This window comes from Adiantum capillus-veneris, chromosome 19 (genome assembly GCF_014529385.1).
Source record: "Adiantum capillus-veneris isolate H3 chromosome 19, ASM1452938v2, whole genome shotgun sequence".
NCBI lineage: Eukaryota > Viridiplantae > Streptophyta > Polypodiopsida > Polypodiales > Pteridaceae > Adiantum > Adiantum capillus-veneris.
The window spans coordinates 12539555-12560275 of NC_140949.1; the positions used below are offsets into that span (position 1 = coordinate 12539555).

The following is a 20721-nucleotide window of genomic DNA, read 5'->3' on the forward strand; positions in this document are numbered from 1 at the left end:
ATGGGGGGAGTGTGGAAGCTGGGAAAACTTGCCAAGGACAATAATGGCACAAAATGCAAGTTGGGGGGGGCTGCTTGGAAGGTGGGAAAACTGCCAAAAACTGCCAGGTGCCCAGAAAAAGCTATAAAAGGACCCTTTCTCTTCATAATTTCTTAGACTCGGAGTCTTGATACTTTCTCTCTCCTCTAGAGAGAACACTACATAGAAATCATTAGATATTAATCTCTAATTGATTAACCCTAACGGTAATTAGTCTAATCCTTCTTAATTAGCAATGTTAGATTAATCTATTTGTTAATAAATCAAAGATTAGGCCTATGTATACTCATAAAACCTCTCGTAATTGATTAATCTCTGTTGATTATTATAATTAAGCTTAGTAATATTAAGCTAATTAATTATCCTATCATATTAGGGCTGAAATTAGCCAAATTAACCATGAATTAATGGTAAATATATTAATTAAGATTAGATTTAGTTGAAGTAATTATCAGAGATGCAATAGACAGTAATTAATCTAGGAAAATTATCCTATAATTTTCTCAGTAATTTTCCTAATTAATTATGCAAAATTACTCTGTTTTTTGAGCAATTTAAATAGGGGAAATTAGTAGATGGATTTCAAATGCTGTGATATAGTTATCAGTGGTTAACTAGGTGGTCAAAAACCCATGATAATTAGGAGAAGCTCAGAAAATTAATCTAGCTAATTACTTTAGCAGAAATACTCTGTTTTTTGAGAAATTTAAATAGGGGAAATTAGTAGATGGATTTCAAATGCTGTGATATAATTATCAATGGTTAATTAGGTGTTCAAGAACTCGTGATAATTAGGAGAAGCTCAGAAAATTAATCTAGCTACTTACTTTAGTAGAAATACTCTGTTTATTGAGCAATTTAAATAGGGGAAACTAGTAGATGAATTTCAAATGCTATGATATAATTATCTGTCGTTAATTAGGTGTTCAAAAACTTGTGATAATTAGGAGAAGCTCCTAAAATTAATCTAGCTAATTAATTTAGCAAAAATACTTTGTTTTTTGAGAAATTTAAATATGAGAAATTAGTAGATGGATTTCAAATGGTATGATATAATTATAAATGGTTAATTAGGTTTTTAATAACCCATGATAATTAGGAGAAGCTCAGAAAGTTAATCTAGCTAATTACTTTAGTAGAAATACTCTATTTTTTGAGAAATTTAAATAGGGGAAATTAGTAGATGGATTTCAAATACTATGATATAATTATCAGTGGTAATTAGGTGTTCAAAAATCCGTGCTAATTAGGAGAAGCTCAAAAAATTAATCTAGCTAATTACTTTAGCAAAAATACTCTGTTTTTTGAGAAATTTAAATAGGAGAAACTAATAGATGAATTTTAAATGCTGTGATATAATTATTAGTGGTTAATTAGGTGTTCAAAAACCCGTGATAATTAGGAGAAGCTCAGAAAATTAATCTAGCTGATTACTTTAGTAGAAATACTCTGTTTTTTGAGCAATTTAAATAGGGGAAATTAGTAGATGGATTTCAAATGCTATGATATAATTATAAGTAGTTAATTGGGTGTTCAAGAACCCGTGATAATTAGGAGAAGCTCCTAAAATTAATCTAGCTAATTAATTTAGTTGAAATACTCTATTTTTTGAGAAATTTAAATAGGAGAAATTAGTAGATGGATTTTGAATCCTATGATATAATTTTCAATGGTTAATTAGTGTTCAAGAACTCGTAATAACTAGGATAAGCTCAGAAAATTAATCTAGATAATTCCTTTGGTAGAAATACTCTGTTTTTTGAGAAATTTAAATAGGGGAAATTAGTAGATGGATTTCAAATGCTGTGATATAACTATCAGTGGTTAATTAGATGTTCAAGAACCGGTGATAGTTAGAAGAAGCTCAGAAAATTAATCTACCTAATTACTTTAGTATAAATACTCTGTTTTTTGAGCAATTTAAATAGGGGAAATTAGTATATGGATTTCAAATGCTATGATACAATTATCAGTGGTTAACTAGATGTTCAAGAACCCGTGATAATTAGGATATGCTCAGAAAGTTAATCTAGCTAATTACTTTAGAAAAAATAGTCTTTTTTTTGAGTAATTTAAATAAGGGAAATTTGTAAATGGATTTTAAATGCTATGATATAATTATCAGTGGTTAATTAGGTGTTCAAAAATCCATGATAATTAGGAGAAGCTCAGAAAAATAATCGAGCTAATTACTTTAGTAGAAAGACTCTATTTTTTGAGAAATTTAAATAGGGGAAATTAGTATATGGATTTCAAATGCTATGATATAGTTATCAGTAGTTATTTAGGTGTTCAAGAACCCGTGATAATTAGGGGAAGCTCAGATAATTAATGTAGCTAATTATTTTAGTAGAAAAACTATGTTTTTTTAGACAAATTAAATAGGGGAAATTAACAAATAGATTTAAATTGAATTGAGATATTTATTAGAGGTTTATTAGACCTTAGGAAACCCATGGTAATTATGCTACCATTAGAAAATTAGTCTAACTATATATCACAGTAAAATTACTCTAATTTTTGGGAAAAATAAAAAGGAAAATATAGTAAAGTAAACCAGAAACCTTTGTATCAATACTAGAGAAGGGATATACCTTGAGGAATCTATGATAATTTGCCTAACTTTAGATAAATAGTTTAGGTATGTATTTTGGTTAAAAGTAACCGATTTTGGTATATAATGGACAAGGAAAATTAGGAAATAAGTTTATCTAATTGCCAAATAAATAACCGAGGTCCAAAATCCTTATTAAAGGGTGGGAAAAAAATTACTTATAGCATAACTAAGTTATAGGATGAGTAACCTATCAAATTGACTATTAAAGATCCCTATTTATTCCAAAAATCCTTATTTTTGGGTAAACAAGGAAAATAAAGGTTATTCAATTAATCTTCTAATGGATTAAGTCTTTTTATAAGGCTGCCAAAATGGCTCCCAAGAGAACCAGGGGGAATCCTTTGACTGAAGAAGAGGATGTTAGTAACAAGCGCAACAAAGGAACTAATGACCATGAAGCAGGGCCTAGCCATAGGCCAACAGAGGAGAGTCTACGGGCACCTGCCCCACAGTACATGGACGTTCAGTCCCAGGTGGATTTCTATTATGTCATTAATAGGCTTTTAGAGTTTATTTTAAGTTAAGCATTGCATACGTAAGGTTATGAAGGGGAAAAAAAAACTGGTTGTAAATGGAAGGTAACTTCCACGAAACCCACGAGCAATGGTTGTAACTAGGAAAGGAATGATTGGGTTATGACTGATTGACCTAGGAAAGAAATGTTTAACCATCCTTAAGACAGCTTGTCTCAAGACACCTCTAATCCCTTGGAAATATTTTTACTCCAGGTAATGAGTAATGATGGAGATACCATCATGGAGGAGTCAGTTACCTCGGCACGTGTGGAGTCTTTACCCCGTGCTTGTTTATGTTTATGGATAGCACTTTTAAGTTTATCCTAGAGGAACCGCCCAGTTGTATGGGCAACTGGTTTTGGCGTATGGACGCCCGGACTTTGGGTGAATTTTTTTTTTCACCCCGGTTTATATAAATAAGCAATGGGTGTTGTTTTTCACCCTTGTATAGGTGGTCTTGAGACAAGTTAGTACTAGTCTCTGATGCTGTAAAATGACAGTACCTTGTCTTAAGTTTAAAGATGTTTGTTTTCTGAAAGAATGTCTTCAATACTGTTTTCAAAGGTTGTCTTAAGGAAATGCAGTTTGAAAAGTTAAAAAGGAATCATTGTTTTAATTGTGAAAAGAATGTGGTAGTAATTAAACAACAATAGAAACATGTGTGAGTGCGGGGTGGTAAGTGGGGATTGACTAAGGTGACATGTCAATCATGGACGGGTGGACCTTATTAGTCAAGTAACTATCCATTCCCGCGCACTAAAACGTTTAGAAACTTCTTCACTTGGACGAGGAATCCACCAACGGCTGTGCCCTCACATATGTTAGGGGGAAAAAAGCGTTGGCCAAGGAAACCTTAATCTAAAGGATGAAGATATAGGGCCGAATTTTTTTTTATAGGGTCCCGTTTCCACTACGAGACAGGACTGGGTCTCTTCTAAGGCTATAAACCTAAACCATTGCCAATGGTAAGGGTGAATTCCCTGAAATTTTTCTTGTATAAAGACTTTGACTTTAGTAGGCCTAGAGACCTGTCAATGGTACCCTCCCGCTTTTGGTGTCGGCGGGTTTGGAGACCTTACATATAGAGACCCTAAACCTATATCTTGACTATCATTTCCATCTTGAATCTCTGTCTCTGCGACCAAACTAAACCGTTGTGTGATCAAACTAACATGCTCACTCCACATAGGCAAAGAATTTGATGCATTCTCACCACATCTTCTTGAATAACCTTTAGATAAATATAGCTTGGTACGTAAAATGTAATATATAATTAAGTTGTGCAATTATTTTGCATGAGATAGACACACGTCAATGTTATCAAATTGAGTGATGTAATGATGCAATTACAAAAAGACAATTAAATATGATCTCTAGATGCTATCTTGTTTTATGCTTGAAACACACCGCATAAGCACACACCGTGTTTACGCGGTATGCATAATAGCGTACAGGATGAGAGCGCAAATGATTCCTAATGAGGATCAAGATAGGAGGAGCATCCCCCTCATCCCCCATTTGGTGCCCAAAACCTTACTACACCAATGTGACATGCTTTCGAACATTGTATGAGCAAAGAACACATGATGAGAGGAGGTGTGGAATGAAGCCCTCTCATTTGGCGCTCGATTTACCGTATCCCACCAATGCGGGATGCATAAAGGCACTTTGGTTGACACAACCAGATACTAAAAGCTAGCACCATAGCAAATTTGCATGCTTAATGACGGTGGTGCTTGAAACCTTATCGCACCAATGCGACAAGCATAACGGCACATTGGTTGGCACAATCAGATATTGATGTAGCTGCCATTATTGGGTTTCTCGTCGCACTTAGGACTAGCCAGTAGCGAGATTTTGCAGTGAGCTACACACATGTTGACTAGCAAGGTGGAGAAGACAAGTGCCGTTATCATCATCATCACAATCGTCACTAGACTTCTCTCTCTCTCTCTCTCTCTCTCTCTCTCCCACCCACTTTGTGTGTGCTAGCTAGCTTTTTTCTCTCAACAGATGAGGCCAGATTGGTGAACGTAAGCTTCACTTGCTCGACTTACGTTATCTATAAAAGAGGCATGCCGCTACAACAAATTATGCAAATTTCGGCACTCGGTAGGTCTCTTGGGATTGATCCTACGAAGTTAAAAAACATCCTCCTCCTCTCTCTCTCTCTCTCTCTCTCTCTCTCTCTCTCTCTCTCTCTCTCTCTCTCTCTCTCTCAAAATAGAGACACACAGTGACACGCACGCACATATGAGAGCTTTATTTATGCGGACAATATGGGGATCGATTCGAGGCATAATCAAAATTATGCAAAGCACCCTGGTGAACAGAGGATCACGAGGCATCGAGGTTGCTCAGAGGCTGAGCTTCGTACAACTCCTTGCTATAGTTTCTCCCATTTGCTCTGAGAGTAAGTCTCTAGGCCTCCTTCCGAGCGTTCAAAAACTACAGACGAACCAGGAAACAGGAAGAGAAAAGTGGCGGCAGAGGTATAACAGTTTGTGAAGCCCCTCCACTCGCTCGCTCGCTCTCTAGGCCTGGTATTCGTCCACCATTCAAGGGCTAAGGCAAAGCGAGAAACTTGCAGGGGCCAAAATTAGAGAGTATGAGTGTTGAAGTCGAGGGAGGAGCCATCACCAATACTGCTACACAAGAAGTTTTGGAAAAATTCTCACAATAATTCCCACATTGTGACTTACTTCAACATCATGAGCTTTTGTGAGGGAGGCACCGCATACCTAGCTAGGTACGATTGGGGGCAAAGGACCGGGGTGGGGGGGACCGGGGTCCCTTGCCCCCAATCATACTTAGCTAGGTATGCGGTGCCTCTGGAGCAGAAGCTCATGATGTTATGCATTGTATGAAAAACACTGGAAAAGACTTTGTTTTCCTACATGAGAAAATTTCTAAATCTTCTTGTGAGCTACTGAAGCTTATTCGACATGGCCTCGAAAAGCCCTGGTTTCGCTCTATCTTCAATCCCCCCCCCCTCTCTCTCCTCCTCTATCCCAATCTCTCTCACCATGCTCTCGTGAAGAGGTTCGAAGGATCACTCTGTGCTCTCCAACCCTTGCGTAGTGGTCTTGAGCCGATGGTGATCATGAGTTGCAGATGACGAACGACAGATGGTGATCAGAATTTGCAGCTATTGACACGCACTGGGGGGGTAGGTTGAGGCGCAGGGGTTTGATGTGTGAAGCAGTGCACACGGCCCGATAAGCTAGGTACAAGAGTTGTGGCCTGCACACATGCACTGTCACGGCCGGTCGCTACAGGCAGTTTTTCCACCGGCCAATTTAGACCTCATTGCGCACATGCTGCAACGGTAGCTCGACGGCGGCTGCTCCATCGACCTACCACCGGTCATTAGGCAGCGCACATGTTGGGAACTACCTGCTGAAAGCACACGAGCTATGCTCTGGACACTGCGTGCTGTCGCATGTTGGCTGTAGCTGGGAATGGTCCGAGTTCTTTGGAGGAGTTCTGAGATGCCTGCATGAGTGGTCCCACGCCGGTGCCGAGTTGAGATGAAGTCTCTCTCTCTCTCTCTCTCTCTCTCAAAAAAAAGGAACTAGAGACAGCCACAAGATATTATATTCCATTCAACAGAGATATATACAATGCCTGTCAATGCACTCGAGGATTCTGATTGTGCTGTGACATCATTGACCCCTAAACCACAGAAGGATAAACCTCTGATGACGTTCTCAAGGAAGATCTTGAGCACGCCACGAGTCTCTTCATAAATGAGTCCACTGATGCGCTCCACGCCACCTCTGCGAGCGAGGCGCCGGATGGCAGGCTTGGTGATACCTTGGATATTGTCACGCAGGACCTTGCGATGGCGCTTAGCCCCTCCTTTGCCGAGCCCCTTGGCACCCTTGCTGCGTCCCAACATGGCGTCTTCTTCCGCTGCTTCTGAACTGACGAGTCAAATACCCTGTCACACAAGAATGCGAGTCTCTCTCTCTCTCTCTCTCTCTCTCTCTCTCTCTCTCTCTAAGTCTCAGAAAGAGCGCGCATCGGCGCGCACTCCTTCAGAGAGGTTATTTTTGGAGATTCCCTCCCCCCCCTCCCTCCCTCTCTACCGACATGGCAAGGACTTGATATACACTAAAACAAAAAAGGTACCCATACACATTTACTTTTCTACTTGTTTTAAGCCAAGTAAACTACGTCAGCTTATTTTTTGCATGACTTATGTGACTTGCGTGGTACATTTTTGCATCCATCGACGCGTCTCGAGAAGACGATCGGCCCCGTTGGTGCTATCGGCTTCGTCAAGCGCCCAATTACTCCAATAATCACTATAATGTTTCACTCCGGGTCCCCGTCCATGCACGCCCACACCAAAGGTAAATACCACTTGCCTCTTTTCATATGAAATGGGGGACATTTCATCTTGCCTCAATACTCCTCTAAAAATAACTCTCTGAAGGAGTACGTTGGCGCGCACTTTTTCAGAAACTTTTAGAGAGAGAGAGAGAGAGAGAGAGAGAGAGAGAGCTTTGAGGGCTATGAAAACTCAAAATCAAATTGAGGACTTAAAATTCTCTGAAAGAGGCCTTTGAGAGAGAGAGAGAGAGAGAGAGAGAGAGAGAGAGAGAGAGAGAGAGAGAGAGAGACAGAGAATGCCAAGCCAAGAGAGATAATAGAGAGTCTACGTTGACGAAGAGGCGTGTGGGTAAGTGGTAGGCAGTAGGTAGTACTCGTCCATCGGAAAAACTCGTCCTATGATCCTCGACCCAGTGTCAGGGTTTGAACTTTGAGCGCCTCCCCATTCATTCAAAAGAAGTCTCGGAGCCATTTCTCTCTCTCTCTCTCTCTCTCTCTCTCTCTCTATATATATATATATATATATATATAAATAACCTCTCTGAAATACCGTACACCGACGAAGACTCTTTTGACAGTTTTGAGAGAGAGAGAGAGAGAGAGAGAGAGAGAGAGAGAGAGAGAGAGAGAGAGAGAGAGAGAGAGAGAGAGAGAGAGAGAGAGAGAGAGAGAGAGAGAGAGAGAGAGAGTTCTAGCCGAGTCCCTTCTTCCATGCAGCGCTTTTGCAATTAGCTTGGCACCATCTTTACCTTTCATGTCAGTTGTAGTACCCCCATGATCTTCATCACCTCCCCCTCCCTTGCCCACGAAGCCTTCGTTGAGAAGGGTCTCCTCTTTGCACCTCGCCCTGAAAACTAACTCCAAAAGCTCTCAGAAAGAGTATGCGCTAATGTAGCCTCATTTGGAGAGCTTTGGAACGAACACTAGATGCACTTTTCTTTATATGTGGTAGCTCGTCCAAGGCTATTTTTCTCCCTATGTAGGCGGCTCATACACCCCGCAGCCTCTTGCACTCTGTGCTTTCCCCATCATGCTACTTGTCTGTCTTTCCTCCATGCACGTGATGCTCTGTCTCCCACAACCTGCAGACATGCTCTAAAGGTTTCTCTTTATATTTGGTGAAAATGATTAAGAGGGTTGACCTTCTTGCCTCAGCTAGTGTGCCTCCAACATCCAGCAGCCTTCTATGAATAGGGAGTCCTAATGTTTAGAATCAATTTTATGAATGTACAAAATTCCCTTTAGGATGAATTGAAAGAGGATTTTTTTCTAAATAATCGGCATTTTTAACAATTCAAATCTATTTTTTAAAATTTCTAAGGTAGATTTTCTCCTTCTTCACTTCCCTTCAATCCTCTGTTGTTTTGAGTTTTCAACCAATTTAAGGCAAAGCTTAGGCACACTTTTCCCTAACACTAATAGGGACCCTCATAATTTGCCTTTCCTAGCCAACACCGTCGTGTCAAAGTTGTTGGTTGTAGTCGCCAACAATCCAGCCACCCTTTGGAGAGAGGTACCCTATGGGGTGCTCAGGTAGGTGCACAATGGGATTTCAATTTGTTCAAAATTTGCAAAACAGAGCACTGCCTAATAGGGGTGGGACAAGTTCACAAGGTAGTGCCGGAGATGCTCCAGCATGAGGACAACATACAAGTTAAAGGAAGCCAGAGGAGCGGATTCAAGTTGTTGCTTATATTGGGGTCACGATCTTGTAAGAGTCTCATCTAGAGATGGCAGATTATCCTATGGTCAAGAATGTAGAGATTTTAACGATGGTGAATTAGTCGATCGAATTACCGCGGATGTTGTGGCATCCAACTCATTGAACCTATTGATTGCACACATTGGGTTTGTGTCGATGTTGGTGGAGGGCCTCTTAATTCGCTTTTGCAGTTTATCAAAACCTTCTTGTGGAATTCACATTAAATGTGGCGCTCTTCCATTTCTGCAGGTTGGGCCGTTGACAACCAGGTGCATTGGTAGATAGAATGATAAAGTAGACACCTTACATAAGGATAATTTATTTTTAAATTAATCAAAGCATCATTGAGAGAGAGAGAGAGAGAGAGAGAGAGAGAGAGAGAGAGAGAGAGAGAGAGAGAGAGAGAGAAGGGTAGAAGATGCAAAACTTAAAATAAGAACAAGGCAAAAAGAGCTAAAAAATGTAACCAATATTGTAAAACTTTGCATCATCTCATTCGAACATTCCATATTGGGTATATATGAAACAATTGCTTTTTGTATGTCCACTTAGACTCCGCCAAAAACTACTTCTTGTATAACTTCCTTAGACTAGGCATTTCATTTTTTCTAAAAAAACAAGGCTCTCTTCCTACAAGCACTTTCCATAATATTATGTATTGAGACACACAGACACACACACACACACAAACACACACACACACACACACACTTGCCCAAGCATCTACCATGACTTGAATATCTATGACCACGAGCTGTGCTTCGGAGGAGGGAGCATAACCTCCAAGAAGTTAATATAAGGGTGGATGAGTGAAGTTTCCATAAGGTGTTTTGGGACAATATAATATGTAGTTTGATGCTAAATGTTTCCTAATATGATTTAAGTTCTATATGTATCTTGTTGGGTTCACTCGTTTTTATGATTGCTCGAAAAGGTTTGCTCGGAGTTTGACATTCCCCTTGCTCTTTTTTATGATTGCTCGAAAAGATTTTCTTGGAGTTTGAAATTCCTCATTCTGCAGTCAACCATGGCTAGGCACATAACCATTTATGGACAACAATGCGGTCACAAGATTGTTCTTATGTTTGACAATAGCATCTATGCACTTTCTATCTCTTTTGTGATACAACATTATGAAATATCTAATGCATTCAATTTTCATCCATTAACTCTAATGGGAGAGCAAATGAAGATAAAGGCTACTGAACTTGCTAGTGGTGAATAAATCTTCCTTCTCAATCATGGCCAATGTCAATTCTAGAAGGTTCACATTGCTATTGAAAGCACACAAGGCATTGGAATGAAGGACACACTAGTAATAGTCCGATGGTCCCTCCAGAGTAGTTGGTATACTACATGCAATGACTTCACAAAGCAGCCTACACATGGCACTCAAGCAAGCAAAGGATATCATTCAAGTTCAAGAGCTACATATGCATTATGATGGACATGTGGCATTTGAGTTACCATCTTTTGATCTATTTGTGCATGAACTTATGACAATTGCAACATGTGAATTTACCATGGAGAATAAGTTTGTACAAATAGAGTTTTGGAATATGCTCAAGAAGATGGTTCAGAAGCAAGGATATGACTGTGTATCAATGTGTGTGTGAACACATTAAAGGAAGAGTATGGCTCTTTTGTTTCAGACTATTTTAATGTGTGTGAATACATTAAAGGAAGAGTATGCCTTTTTTGTTTGAGACTATTTGAGATGCAACATGGTTACTTTGCTACACTATACTCTATAGAGTAACTATTGAGATCTTGATCTAATCTTTTTCACTGCTTATGCTCGCTCGGTTTCTTGTTCGCTCGGAAATACTCGCTCGAGGACTGGGATTCCTCGTATGTCACCTACATAAAGTCCTTAACTACAAGGGTTTTCTCCAAGATTGACTTGATGATATGGTAACATAGAGAGAGATTCATTGTCTCTATATGGGCGTGTCAATTGTCTATAAATATAGGCTAGGGTGTCAGCTAAAATAGCCACTAAGCTCTAGAAAGTTCCAACAGTGATGGCTTCTTCTTTGTCATGTAAGGTGAATTTTTTCTTGAATACTAGTAGCGGTGAACCTTTGTTGCTTGATTGCCGTGCAAGATTTTCCATGGTCAATCCTGTAGATTATGGGAGTTGTAGTAGTAGCAAGATGTTTTTCATCATTTCCACTATGAATGGTGACATTTAGACTCACCTGAAAGATGGTGTGACATTAGGTCAACAATTTCAATTTGTGTTGGATTCAACCTTGTCCACAAAGTTTCTATATGTCACAAAAATGGGTGTGGATATGTCCTCAAGATCAAATGTGGCAATGGTGGACTTATCTAACAGCTCCAGTGATGAAAAAGAAGGTTTTGTTCCTATGCACATGTTACTTTGAATGTTCTATTGGATTGTGAAATAACAAAAAAAAGCTTCCTCCAAAAAGCTCTCTCCAATAAGGTGCAAAAAGCCTTTTTTCCTGCAAACACTATAAGCTCCCTTCAAGCTCCCTCCAAAAGCTCTCTCCATTCCCATCCCCGTTGATTTGTAACATTTTGAAAAACCCCCATAGGCTATACATTTGTCTCATTGGAATTTACATTCAAGTTTCCACCATTAAAAATAGGCAACAAAGTGTCATGATGTTATGTGAGCTTACATTACTATCTCTCGTACGTGATAACAAAGACTGAATAGAATCTTCCATAAATACGATATCTTGTGAAACCAAGATATGTTTTGTTTGCGGATGGTATAGCCTGTAGCCTTTGCTTTCAATACTATAAAAAAAAAGTGCATTTGACACTCTTATCATCCAATTCTTTGCACTACATTCCTGGCACCAAAGCATAAGCTAAACAACCAAAACATGCATGTAATCAATAGATGGCTTCTTATCATGCCATGCTTCATAATTTCTCATAGACTGCAAGGATTTGGTAGGACACCTATTAAGTACATGAGTAGCATACACATGATGACCTTGTAACATTTAATGGTCTAGTAACTTGTGTGTAGCGAAAAATATCATAGACATAGTGAGCATTTCATTAGAACAGATTCCTAATGTGCATAACAAAAGTGCTTGGATGGAGAGAGCAACAAAAGCATAACACCTAGTTAGATAGGCATGAACAATACTTCAAAAAGACAGAGAAATTAAGCTATCGACAATAGTTGAGGGCCGATTTTCATGGAGCCGGCCCCCCCTCCAAAAGGCTTTGTATTATAGGTTCCCCCCCATCAAGGGAGACATTTTACAATACAATGCTTTGTGTTCATTCAATAACTTGTTGGTGCAATGAAGATGGAAGCTTCAAGCACCAAGCTCACACTTGAAAACACAACATCATCTCCCTCACGGTCTCAGACCCATGACCTCACACACCTTCGAAGATGGTGAGAGCTAACAAGGTATGAGAGTAGATCGAGAGGAAAAAGGAGTATTCTCACAAGAAAGAAGTATGTCTCTTCACATAATCACTCTTAAAAGCCTACCATAGCTTAGTAATTAGCATGGTAGAGGAGATGAGCATGCATTGAAGCTTGGCTCTTGGTTGGATTTGAATCACAAAGCCAAGAGTTGTTGGTGTAGGCCTCCCTTCTCAAAAGCTTGGAGAAGATGATAAGCTTTCCATTAAAGCTTGGAGAAGGAGATAGTCTTCTTTTCTTCACACATGAGCTTGTGTGAGTGTGTAAATGATAATGCCTTGCAAAAATCAGCCCCCCCCGCCCCCCCCCCCCTCCCCCCCTCTCTCTCTCTCTCTCGGTCGACTCCTCTTTCTTTTTACTCATGCTGGCATCCTATTGGCCCCTGCAAAGCTTAGCGAATGACAATTAAGAAGCATAAGTGATAGCCTTGTGACATGTGGCCCTCTTTCCCCTTTTGTGAGAGTTTTAGGTATTTAAATAAATCAACTAATCTCTCATTGGACATCTTGGTCTTCTGGCCGATAGGAATAATGTAAGCCACTGGGCTGCTGAATGCTCATTGGACCCCTTGGGAGACTGTCCAATAGTCTTCTAGAGAGCTTAATTTCTATTGGTTCTTTTATCAAGTGTTTTTGAATGAATTAAACTAGATTCACTCTAGCCTAATTCTCATTGGTCCACCTCTATGGCCATCCAATAGGATTTGAATGGACCTTGGGGGCAACTGGGGTAGGAAGCTCACATGTGTCCACTATTCCCTTTGTGTAAAGGGAGCTTGGAAGAGTGTGTGTGTGTTTCTCTCTCATCCTCTACAAGAAAGGCTCGCCCCCTCCTATCTAGGGATGTGGGAAGACTTTTTGGTCTTTGTTAACTGAGTCAACGTCAATTAACAGAAGCTGCTAAAGACCGAAGATGTGCGGATGAACATCAAGGATGAATACGAAGAAGCAGTAAAGATTGGAATTATACATTTTTCACGTTTGCCCAAAATGGTCACGTATTGTAAATTCCCAATTTATTTCAAGCCATTGTAATATTTCTAATGTGTTACGGGCTCAGTGGGAGTTCCAAGTTGTAAAAAAAAGGTCACTTACTGTGCCTAGGTTGCAGATTCAGTAAGTGGTGAGTCCTAAAGGCCTTGGGCGCCCGGACATTGCATATTTTTAACCTAGGTATATAAGGCAGTGTGTAAAAGAAATTAGGGTTCTCCAGTCATTTGTTGAGAGCACTCTTTGGTGAGAGCTCTTGAGGTGTGTGGCTATGGAGTCCTTGAGCTTCTCCCTGCTCATGAGACTTGATTAACACTAATCAATGATTCATTCTCTCTCACTATGCCTCTCTCTTACTTCTTATGATTGCTTGAATCAAATTTTGACCTAATTATGTCGGTAATTTTGCCGGTTTGATTGCTATGGACCTACTTGTCTTCTTTCTCTCTTTGTTCAACGTCTCTAAAGCCTTTTGTCTTTTTGCCTTTTTTTGTGTCATTAACTTTTTATTGATTCATTTCATTTTGTTTCAATTTCATTTCATTTCGTTTTCTTTCCCTTTAAATTTCATTTTCTTTTTTTTCTCACTTTCATTTCATTAATTTGTATATTAGTCCAAAAAATCACAAAAAAAACCATTACAAATCATAGAAACAATAAAATTTTTCAAAAACCCAATAGAAAATAAAAGAAAGAGTAAGAAAATTATACAAAATAGAAGACAATTAAAAAAAAAGAGTTTAAAAAAATTATAGAAAATATTTCAGAAAAATAAAAAATCACATAGAAAATCATAAAAGCTAGAATAAAAACCTAGAAAATTCATAAAAATGCAAAAATGATAAAAAAAAAATCACCATAGAATAAAAAAAACTCATAAAAAATTAAAGACTTCTTAGAAAATTCTAGAAAAAATCAAAAATTCACAAAAAATCGTAAAAAACCCAAAAATATCACAGATAAATCATAAAAATAGTAAAAAATTCATGACAACTCATAGAAAATTCTAAAAAAATAGAATATTCACAAAAAGTTCAAAACTGACCATAAAAAACACAAATAAATCACAAAAAGTTCTAAAATTCATGAAAAAATTAAAAAATTCACAGATTCATATGAAAATTGTAAAAAATCAAAACTTTTACAAAAAAATCATAAAAAATATTAGAAAAAATAAAAAATCAAAATTTCACAAATAATTAGGAAAAACAAAAAGAAAGTCGTCGAAAGTGGAAAAAGAGAACAAGCCAGAAAGCGTCAGAAAAGCAAAAAACAAAGCCGGAAAGAGTACCGCATAGAGAGCAAACACCGTAAGCCAAGAATTACACCGTGCAAAGCGAAATAGTACAACCGAAAAAAGCCAGCGAAAAGATCGACTCAAAGCAGTGAGGGAAAGACAAATTTCTAATTTGTCAGAATCGAGCCAAAAATTGACAAATCACAATTGGAAACTCATCGAAGCTCAGAATTTCGAGCTAAATTTTTGGGATCTCCTTGGGAACTGGGATTGAATTAATTTGGCCAAGAATATTATTATTCTAGCTAAAATTTGAGAGAGTTGCCGCGATTCGATCAAGGAAGTAGGTGTTACACATTGTGAAAAAGAAATGAGAGAGAGAATCTTCAAAGATGCTCTCAGCTCTCTGAGTTAGAGAACTGCAACTCGTGCATGAGGACTACATCGAGTTCCTTGTAGCACGCGCTCTTTCGCTCCTCGATGGAGAGGGTTTCGTTGTTGAAGTGCGACACGAGGAGGACGGGCCAAAGGAGGAAGGAAGATTTCTGTCTCTCTCTCTCTCTCTCTCTCTCTCTCTCATGCGGAGGCTGTTCGCCTCTTTCTCTCTTGTGCGCATAGGCTGTCCGCCCCTCTCTCAATCCGTATGTGCAACAAAAATCGCAAAGTGTGGGCAGGCATGATAGGAGGTGAGGCTATGTAGAGACAGTGGAGGAGAGTGATGGAGGCTAGGGGTTGAGGCACTACGGAACAATGGAGGCAGGGTAGTGCGGCAACGCAGGGGGAGGGAGGTACAAAGGAGTTTTGGTTAGGAATTGGCCGCGTGAGGGGAGCCAAATAATCGGCGTTAATCAATAATTTTTAAAAGTAGAGCGAGTAGGAATTAGAAGTGAACGTGCACGCTAGAAATTGGCAAGTGCAACCAATTGCATTGACAATTAGCTTCTAATTGGACAAACAGGAGCACAACTCGCATACGATTGCAGATTAGGCTAGTACGACGAGCAAAAATTCTACTAATCAATACCAGAATGTGGCAATTGACAATTTTTGTAGATTGATCCAACATGGACTCAAATTGACCCGAGAATTCAAGTACAGCAGAGCAAGCTAGTAGCAGTGGCAACACATCCGCAACTGCACAAGACCAGATTTTACAATTATATGGCTACAATGGGGATAAATTTTTGTACACAGATACAGAAGGCCATAGATATCTTATGAGCAATAAAAGCAGCACAGGAGCCAAGATCCTATTGATAAGAGTGAAGCCAGATTCAGAGAACTCCCAGATGTTCACAGACTTCACTAGAGCCAGGTATTGCAAGCTCAAAGATGAAGTGCAGATAGAAGTGCAAAAAATCAACCCAAGTATTTATCCAGAAATCAACACAAGTCCGCAAAGCATTCATTTGGTGCATATGCAATCAGGGTCATTGTACATGGATTACAGTGGTCAAATCTATAGTCGAGAGCCAGAATTGCAAGATGCAACAGATCAACCAATAGAAGCAAATCTAATTGGAGAACCAAGCCAAAGACGGTACCAAGGTCAAGATGGAGCAATCTATAGCTTGATGCTCAATGTTCTAAAAGACGAAACCGACAACTTGGCCAACATAGAAGCAGAAACTTCTTAGCTAGAGCTTGACATGATAGAACCAAGCTGAAATACCACCAGTCATGGCGTATTGCTCAGATTGTGGACGAAAATATGGACTTTTGCTGAAGATTGTCCAAGAAATCCAGCCAATAGGGACACATCAACCGCCAAGCAAGGCACATAGCAAATTGGAAATGCAAATCTCGATGTAAGTGCAATTGACTTGTCACTTTTAATGCAATCAGATGATTCTGCATTACCATTAGAAGCACCAATGAAATCATTGCAAGTTCAAAGTCAGCATAAAGATGCACAGACACCTGAAAAGATTAAAATTAATTCTTTGAACAACAAATTCCTGCATGAATTTAGTAAAGGTGTCAACATATCACCGAAGGTTGAAATGAGTGTTAAATTTGTAAATGATTTTGCATCCGCTGCCACAAGTGTGCAATTGTTCACAAGTCTAAAGGACACATCAAACAGAATGTTGTTAGCATTGTATGGTACACATAATTCATATGCACACTATGTAGACCAAAACGGAAAACTGTACAAAAAAGATCAACCTATGTTTGAACGGCCCACATACCAGCTCATAGAAGTGCGTCCAATGATAGATTAGAAAGGATGGTTCATTTCAGAGGAAAGAATCTATTATAGCCCATCCTCTATAGAGTTGAAGGATATTATCCTAGTGAACTCAAAAATTTGTTCAAAGCCAAACTCTCCTCCATCGGAAATCAAGCTTCGATGTTGTGACCAAATGAGCATATACTTTGACCAAAGCCGTCATAGATATAGACGAGAGTCTAGCATCTATGATGCCTTGGGTCCTGAAACCACAGAAGCTCAAATCATAGGAGACCCATGGGATAGACAATATCAGGGCAAAGATAATTCTATCTATAGCTTAACTTGGGGAACAATTTGTCATGTTAGGAAACTATGTAGAAGGTTTGAAGATGCCAAATGTCAACAATGCTATCCAAAGTGTACCTTCACGGTCCCAAAAGGTGAGACTAAACTAGAGTCAAACAATTTTGAACTCTTACAATGAAGCAGGTTATAGTGATCACCCTAGGAAGGGGGGAGTTGTAAATACATCAAGCTCAACTTATGTACTAGGAAATGCTACACCAGTTAGAAGCCCTAGAGCCTCTAGCCAACAGACCCCTTCAAGGCAAAAACCATTGAAAGACCATATGGTTGTTGGAAGTTTCCAATTGACCGAGGTTCCCTCAAAATCTGCAGACAAATGCTTATATGAAGATAATCAGGGACAAAAGTTTCAGCTGATCTCCACAAGTCAGAGTCAAAAGATAACAAATCCCATAGTGTTCAAATAGTTACATGTGATCAAGCTCACATATGCATATCAAGATGTGCATGCTAACGAATATAAGCAAGATCATGATCTTGTACAAACCCCTGGTAAGACTGAAGTCAAAGACTATCTGAAGTTGATGCAAAGCCTCAAGCTACTAGAACAGGTAACAAAAGTCAAAATCAATGGGAGCTAAAGTCTAGAAAGCTACACAAAGGTCACCACCAAAATCTCCTCCAAAGAGACAGATTCTGATAGATAGTACATTGGATCTATTAAGATCAAGAGTTGCCTAGATGCAGGAGGACAATGCTCAACAATTGCAAAAAAGTGCATTATCACGGCCAATGGAGTCAACGTCAATTGAAACATGTGATCAAAGCAAAGAAGTTGAAGATAAAGTCTAACCAAAGGATGTTTCCATAGCAAAAGATGTCAATACAAAAGCAAATCCTAAGGCGGTCAAGTGCAACATCATCGATGAAAACAAAGAAAAGCTGTCAAGAGAAGTAAAGCTAGATTTTTAGTTAGATAAGAAGCTCATGTCTTTTTTCACTTGGAAAAGATGTGGCCAACCACAGCTGGAAGATGCTCCTGAATTTGTGAGCATATCTGGAAACAAACGAGCAGAATGCTGGGGAATTATCTCCACCACCACTGAAGTAAGTTCACAGATCATCATAGCTCACAATTCCACGTGATCACAACAAAAGATATGCCATACGACATCATAATAGCAGATGTGAGAGATACAGAATTCAAACATGACGAAGTCATCACAGACAACAAAGAATAGAGATCAAGACTGGTCACCCACGGAGGACATCACAAAGTCCTCAAGCATAATTCAAATGGAAGATCTTATTGAAGATGATTCATCTCCATCAATTAGAACTTCAAAAGATCTTAAAGACAATCAGACAATAGTAAGTGCAGATCAAACAGAACAAAGAGCAACCACAATAGCTATGGAGCAGAGAATGCTACCAAAGCCAGAAGTTAAGAAGAACAGGGTTGTAGACAACCAAGAAGAAATAGGAAGCCCAAAGATCAATCAAACAGTGCCAGTCAAATCAGCACAGACAAAGGTAAAGCTAAAGTGGACCTTCCACCGACTAGCAAAGAAGTTGTGACAGCATATGCCTCTACATCAAAGAACCCTCATTGGTCAGCTTCTTCAAGCGAGTCAAGATTTCAAAACTTCAAGTCAATTGCTGAACCAACCTTTACGGAGACACCCAAAAAAGCAAAGGTATATCAACCAAATTACTCAAGAAAGCAAAGGAAAGTCAAGCAAGTGTTTGTTCTGAGCAGTTTAGTCAAAGTCAATGATCTGGTTTGGATTAAAGACATGAACTCAACACAGAAAGACAAGCACATGGGATGGATAGCATCACATTGGAGCTTAAAGGAACAGGAGTACTACAGAGGTAACAGACAGATATGGGTACCAAAACTGCAGATTAGGGCATATGAAGTAATCTCAAGTCCCTTCCAAGAAACAAGGCCCACAAGGTATCAAGCTCGACAATATCCTAGGATACCTAAGAGGCAAGTATACAATAGAACAACATTGAAAGATGCTAAAGTCAACCACAACTCTCAAGAGGATACAAAACAAAGACGGATCTCAAAGAATGTTCCTCTTGGACAAGGATTCTACACAGGCTATACAAAGATTTGTCTACCAGTCAACCACAAGCCAACTACAACTACACTAGACATTCTTGAAGATGTCAAGAACTTAACAAGACCTATAATGAAGCAAATTCAACAATGGAGATACGGGATCATCAAAAGATTTGGATTCCTAAGTCTTACAATGCTCCTAGTCAAAAGTCAAATGTCAACGATCAACAAAGGCCTACAACGACATCAAAGACTCCTATCAACATGCCTAAATGGAGAATCAAACAGGTAATGGAGTCTTCAGAGTCAAAGAAGGACCACCCAACTAACGTGAATGCAGATTCAAAGATGATAAAATAGGTATGACAAAAGAAACCTTCAATGCCAACTTGGTCCTTCACTAATCCTCTTTTTGAGGATTCAAGCTTACTTTTACCTGAAGAAATGTTTGTAGTAAGCTCAAGAATGTAAATAGTCAAGTCGCCAGGGTGCAAAAACCACTCTTTGGTATAGTCAGAGTCGGGCTGCTGAGCCATGAAATGAGCAAAGCATTAGTCCCAAAGCTTCAAGTCATATTAAACTCTGTGCTAAGAGTCGTAGTTATTAGGCTTACGCTCAAGCTGGAAGAATTGAGCATATCTATGTCATGTTGCTCATGCTTGATGAGATGAGCATAAGAGTCGAAGTCTATTAACTTACAATTGGTGGAGTGTTGTAAAGTCCAACACTCACGCATAGTGCACAGTAAGATGAGAGCACATACCCTCATCAACAAAAACCATTCTTAAAGGGGTGCCAGCTTGCAAAGTCATGTCATATGCTTTTATAGCTACACCAGCTTTCTGAAAAACCCCTCAAAATCTTTCTTACACAAAATATTGTTTTCCATGCATTTTTGTGTATGCATAAATAGGATGTCCCATCATTGGACATATGTAATAGACACTCTTTTTGCTTCCACCTATGCACCTTGAGTGGACTACAACAGGCAACAACCAATGTCATGCTAACCAACAAAGCCATGCAATGGGGTCACTACTGGGTGAATAGGAAGCTTGGGGATGGCCCAACACTCCCTATTGCTTGGTGTTGACCTAGGTGTTAAAGCCACTACAGCAACGTCAAAGAACTTGGGGCATGATAACCAACAACAGAAAGGCAAAATTCAATTGAGTCACTACTGGGCGAATAGGACGCTTGGGGATTGCCCAACGTCCCCTATCACTTGGTGCTGACCTTGGTGTAACTGATAATGAAGACTGGTGATGTGATTACAAAAATACAGTTGAGTCACTACTACTGGG

General features: G+C 39.2%; 1 protein-coding gene across 1 annotated transcript; it reads right to left on the bottom strand.

Moving 5' to 3' along the window:
* Positions 1–6745: 6745 nt before the first annotated feature.
* Positions 6746–7096, bottom strand: LOC147433581 (uncharacterized). The gene has a single exon (XM_086489749.1). It carries the CDS (start codon positions 7070–7072, stop codon positions 6746–6748), a length of 327 nt encoding a protein of 108 aa, XP_086345875.1. The 5' UTR covers positions 7073–7096.
* Positions 7097–20721: the final 13625 nt, after the last annotated feature.

Excerpts from the sequence above, each read along its gene's own strand:
- LOC147433581 (XM_086489749.1), bottom strand. The coding sequence starts at position 7,072 with ATGTTGGGACGCAGCAAGGGTGCCAAGGGGCTCGGCAAAGGAGGGGCT.